General features: G+C 43.1%; 1 protein-coding gene across 1 annotated transcript in view; it reads left to right on the top strand.

The window, feature by feature from the left end:
* Positions 1–1039: 1039 nt before the first annotated feature.
* LOC106532720 (sphingosine-1-phosphate lyase 1) overlaps positions 1040–5692 on the top strand; it is a gene marked incomplete at its 5' end in the record, with an annotated part of 15112 nt that continues 10459 nt past the window's right edge. The window contains 7 exon segments of the mRNA XM_014028838.1: positions 1040–1107; positions 1274–1421; positions 1536–1615; positions 3604–3732; positions 3821–3909; positions 4792–4900; positions 4995–5093. Of these exon segments, the coding sequence (XP_013884292.1) occupies positions 1040–1107; positions 1274–1421; positions 1536–1615; positions 3604–3732; positions 3821–3909; positions 4792–4900; positions 4995–5093 (722 nt within the window).

The raw sequence follows: 5692 nt of genomic DNA, 5'->3' as shown, positions 1-5692 counted from the left end.
GACCAGACCAGACCCAGTTTCTGTCTGGACTTGATTTATTCTCTTTATGAGACTAAATTATGATTTATTTTAGGTTTTTAATGATTTATTTTAATGAATTTTTCTGTTTTCAAACTGGAATGTTTACAAAACCAGTTCACAGACTTTCAAAATAGTTTTGTGCACACGTTTTAATTCAGTGTGAATTTTCCCTGGTAGACAAGGACACTGGAGGACAGAGACACTAGTGGACAGAGAAACTGGTGGACAGGGATACTGTGGGACAGAGACACTGTTGGACAGGGATACTGTGGGACAGAGACACTGTTGGACAGGAACAATGCTGGACAGGGACACTGCTGGACAGGGATACTGTGGGACAGAGACACTGTTGGACAGGGACACTGTTGGACAGGGACACTGTTGGACAGGGATACTGTGGGACAGAGACACTGTTGGACAGGAACAATGTGGGACAGGCACAATGTTGGACAGATACACTGTTGGACAGGAACAATGTTGGACTGAGACACTGTTGGACAGGAACAATGTTGGACTGAGACACTGTTGGACAGGAACAATATTTGACAGGAACAATGTTGGACTGAGACACTGTTGGGCAGGAACAATGTGGGACAGGAACAATGTGGGACTGAGACACTGTTGGACAGGGAAAATATTGGACAGGAACAATGTTGGACTGAGACACTGTTGGACAGGAACAATGTTGGACAGGGACAATGTTGGACTGAGACACTGTTGGACAGGAACAGTGTTGGACTGAGACACTGTTGGACAGGAACAGTGTTGGACCGAGACACTGTTGGACTGAGACACTGTTGGACTGAGACACTGTTGGACAGGGACACTGTTGGACAGGGACACTGTTGGACAGGGACATAATCTCAATGAAAACGTCCTTTCAGAGAATCTGTTTTTAACTTGTCCTTGTGTCACACCATGAGTCAGGATCAGCTGTTTTTTTTTATCCTCCTGAATGTTTTCCCTGACTTTCCCCACACTTCTGCCTCACTTCTTAGTTTTTGTTGTTGTTTTTTAGGTTTCACATCCCGAATCAAGAAGAAATGTTTTCGACTCATCAGAAAAATCCCCTTCATCGGCGTCACGGTGCGTTGGTCTCTTCATCCCGTCTCATGAGTCACGCAGGATGAGACGTGGGGGTGGGGGGCGGAGCCAGACGTTTGGCACACTTTACATGCTGATGATAACACGGTTTATCTTTCGTCAGCTGCTTGTGGTTAATAAAATGRGGTTCTGCTGTTTCTGCTCTCAGATCCAGAGGCAGCTGAACAAAGCGTTGGACGACATGTCTCACAGTCTGTTCACACTGAAGGACGGGATGAGCTACATGAAGGAGCTGCCCTCTAAAGGTCTCTCTCAGAGCCAAGTCCTGGACAGAATCAAAGAGTACCAGACCCTCAGTAAGTCTGGATTCATCCTTGAAGCCTACAGACGACAATCTCTAACATAAATTATTAATTTTGAGAAAAACAACTGGATAAAGAGCCGGTTATTTATGAGACGTGTCGTTACAGATGAGGTGCAGTGGGAGAAAGGCTGTGTTTCAGGGGGGGTGTACTGGGGGGACGAGTCCCTGACCAAACTCCTGGTGAAGGTTTGTATCTGACTTTGGATTTCAGCAGTGGTGCACACAGCTAACGTTAGCTTTAATAACCACTAATCTGCTAGAATCTTAGCTCTGCTATCTCTAAACTAATAAACAGATACAAAATTAGTGGAAGCTAARGCTAAATTGCTGAATAGATTCAAAATGAGTGGATGTTAACGCTAACTGCTAAATAGTTTCAAAATTAGTGGAAGCTAATGCTAACTGCTAAATAGATACAAAATTAGTGGACGTTAACACAAACTGCTAAATAGATTCAAAATTAGTGGARGTTAATGCTAACTGCTAAACAGATACATAATTAGTGGAAGCTAATGCTAACCGCTAAATAGATACAAAATTAGTGGACGTTAACGCTAACCACTAAATAGATACAAAATTAGTGGACGTTAACGCTAACTGCTACATAGATTCAAAATTAGTAGACGTAAACACTAAGTGCTAAACAGATACAAAATTAGTGGAAGCTAACGCTAAATTGCTAAATAGATTCAAAATTAGTTGACGTTAATGCTAACTGCTAAATAGATACAAAATTAGTGGAAGCTAACGTTAAGTGCTAAACAGAAACAAACTTAGTGGAAATGAACATTTACAGCTAAATAGATTAAAAATTAGTGGACGTTAACACTGACTGCTGAGACGACTGTCAGTTGAAGACTGGTGGAACTGAAGCAAACCCTTTTCTTAGTTTTCTATTGGTTTAATCTGAAGGTGGGCAGAATCATCTGTGGCAAATGAGCCAATCCCAACCAGTTGGAGCTCTAACTTGCGATACTTTCAGCCGAACCCTTTCAGAATAAAAGCATTTCTTTGATTGAGTTRGTATTTTTATTTATTTGTAATTTAACCAGGAAGTCCCATTGAGATTAAAAACCTACTTTTCAAGAAAGACTTGGCCAAGATTGGCGGCAGCAGCAGCAAATGCAGCACGTAGTTTCACATTTCAGTAAGACAATTTAAAAACATCAAATAGAAAAACATTAAAATTAAAACAAATTAAAAACAACAGGTACATTGTATTTTTTATGAATGCTCTTAGAAATTTGTAAAACAAGAAAATAGCAAATACTTTCTCTACCATATTTTATAGTCAACATAGTACATTTTGTGTTTGTTACTTAAATATTAGTATATAAAGATTGCTTCAATTCTGGTTCGGATTGGCTGATTTGCCACAGATGATCCCGCCCACCATCAAATTAAACCAATAGAAAAATCCCGCCAATCTTAAACTGGAAGGAGATGAAGACTGACAGTCTTAGCGGTTCGTATTAGGTCTGTATAGTGCGTTAGCGTAGCTAAGATTCTTGTTTAGTGGATTAGTGGTTAGTGAAGCTAAACTTTTGGTTAGCTGTGGCCGCCATATTTATTTATTGACGCCATTAGTTTGAAGTTTAGGTGCTAAAGATGCTACATGCTAACACACAGTGCCTGCCACGTCCAGCACTGCTTGTTTGAGGGGATAGTTTGTATTTCATTTGGGAGTTAAGCTTAACACACTTAAAATTAGCAGAACTTAATATAGAGGAAGCTAATGGGTCTGGTAACTTTTTCCAAAGTTAGGAAAAAATGCTGGTTTGCTAAATGAGAAGCTAGTTCCGCTATTAGTAGATTATTGGAACTGTGCCCACTGCTGGATTTCGGTTCCACAAATTTTGTATCCACTGCTGCTGAAAGGTGAAGGTGGATAATAAATATATTTTGTTCATGTTTGCAAGAAACCATAGTATCTCATGATGGACTTGAACGTAATCACTGAAAACATGTCTAAGATGGCCGCCACATCCAACTGGTATACGAGAATCCAGTTGGTTTTATAAATGGTGAACTAAAATGTGTGGTAGTAGCAGAGAGTCATTCACAACACGTAGTCTGAGTGCTGCTCGTTGAGTCAGGATTCAGTTTCTAGAAATGTTGAATCAAAAGGATATTTTGGCCGTTTATTTCTCCCCTCATATTTACGGTACCTGAAGGTCTACGGGGACTTTGCGTGGAGCAACCCTCTTCACCCGGACATCTTCCCCGGCGTCAGGAAGATGGAAGCTGAGGTGGTCCGGATGTCCTGTGAGCTTTTCCACGGAGGACCCGGTTCCTGCGGCACCGTGAGTCGACGTCCTCGCTGTAGAAGCTCAGGAGACAAGTAAAACTGAGGAAAAGGTTGTTTTGACTTTTCCAACTCTTGTCTTGAAGGTGACCTCAGGAGGAACGGAGAGCATCCTGATGGCCTGCAAGGCCTACAGAGACCTGGCCTACGAACGAGGAGTCAAGGTCCCTGAGATGTATGAGTTTTATTACAACACTACTTTACTGTGAATCTTCTCTAGTGGACAGGGACACTACTGGACAGAGACACTGGTGGACAGGACTGTAGTGGACAGGACTGTAGTGGACAGGGACTCTAGTGGTCAGAGACTCTAGTTGTCAGAGACTCTAGTGGTCAGAGACTCTGGTGGACAGGTAGTCTGGTGGACAGGGACTCTAGTGGACAGGGACTCTAGTGGACAGGACTCTAGTGGTCAGAGACTCTAGTGGTCAGAGACTCTAGTGGACAGGGACTCTAGTGGACAGAGACACTGGTGGACAGGGACTCTAGTGGACAGAGACTAGTGGACAGAGACTAGTGGACTGGTAGTCTGGTGGACAGGGACTCTAGTGGACAGGGACTCTAGTGGACAGGACTCTAGTGGTCAGAGACTCTAGTGGACAGAGACACTGGTGGACAGGGACTCTAGTGGACAGAGACTAGTGGATAGGTAGTCTGGTGGACAGAGACTCTAGTGGATAGGTAGTCTGGACAGAGACTAGTGGACAGGTAGTCTGGTGGACAGGACTCTAGTGGACAGAGACTCTAGTGGTCAGAGACTCTAGTGGACAGAGACACTGGTGGACAGAAACTCTAGTGGATAGGTAGTCTGGTGGACAGAGACTCTAGTGGACAGAGACTAGTGGACAGGTAGTCTCGTGGACAGGACTCTAGTGGACAGTTAGTCTGGTGGACAGGACTCTAGTGGACAGGTAGTCTGGTGGACAGGACTCTAGTGGACAGGTAGTCTGGTGGACAGGACTCTAGTGGACAGGTAGTCTGGTGGACAGGACTCTAGTGGACAGGTACACTGGTGGACAGAGACACACACATGTCTCATTCGTCTTGTTTTGGACAGTCTTGCTCCGGTCAGCGTCCACGCAGCCTTTGACAAAGCGGCCCATTACTTCGGGATGAAGCTCGTCCACATCCCTCTGGACAAGAAGACCATGAAAGTTGACGTGAAGGTGAGAGGTCGGCGTCCTGACAGCGTTCTGGACTCGTCACAATTTTTTTATTTTTACGTCTCTTTATTTGTCTGTTTTGTGTTTACTCTGCCAGGCCATGAGGCGGGCCATCAGCAAGAACACGGCCATGCTGGTCTGCTCTGCGCCTCAGTTTCCTCACGGGATCATGGATCCTGTGGAGGAAGTGGCCAAGGTCAGAGGAATCACASTGCACTGAACACACACTGTTCAAGTTCAAGTAATCTTTAATATCCCCATGGGGCAATTTGGGTCACAGCCAGCAGGAACAAAAACAATCATCAACCACAAATACAGTAAAAAAAAACATAAAAACCATCATGGTATAGGTGTAAAAATTACAAACACACAACAATCAACAAGAAGTATTTAAAAGGACGATAACAGCAGGTAAAAAGGAATTCTTAAATCTGTTGGTTCGACATCTTTTTAAAGCAAATCTGTGTCCTGATGGTAAAAGAGAAAACTCTGTGAAGAGGGGCGGGTTAGGCTCAGCTAAAATTGCCTGCGCTTTCTTCAAGGATCTCTTTCTATGGAGAGTAGGGCTGCCACAAACGATTATTTTAATAATCGGTTAATCACACATTATTTATTAGATTAGTCGACTAATCGGATCATACGTTAATTGAATATAAAACATAGAGCTTATCGCGCCAGAATGCAGCTGCTATTATATAACCATGGTTAGATTTTAGCTATATGCTAACTAAAAATAATAGCTGTGGAAGGTAAGTTCTGCTCTGCAGATATTACACAGGTTTCTCTTTCATATTC

Source organism: Austrofundulus limnaeus, unplaced genomic scaffold (genome assembly GCF_001266775.1).
Source record: "Austrofundulus limnaeus strain Quisiro unplaced genomic scaffold, Austrofundulus_limnaeus-1.0 Scaffold819, whole genome shotgun sequence".
NCBI classification, from domain to species: Eukaryota; Metazoa; Chordata; class Actinopteri; order Cyprinodontiformes; family Rivulidae; genus Austrofundulus; species Austrofundulus limnaeus.
Note: the sequence above shows the minus strand (reverse complement) of the source record. Positions and strands in the feature narration are given on the sequence as shown.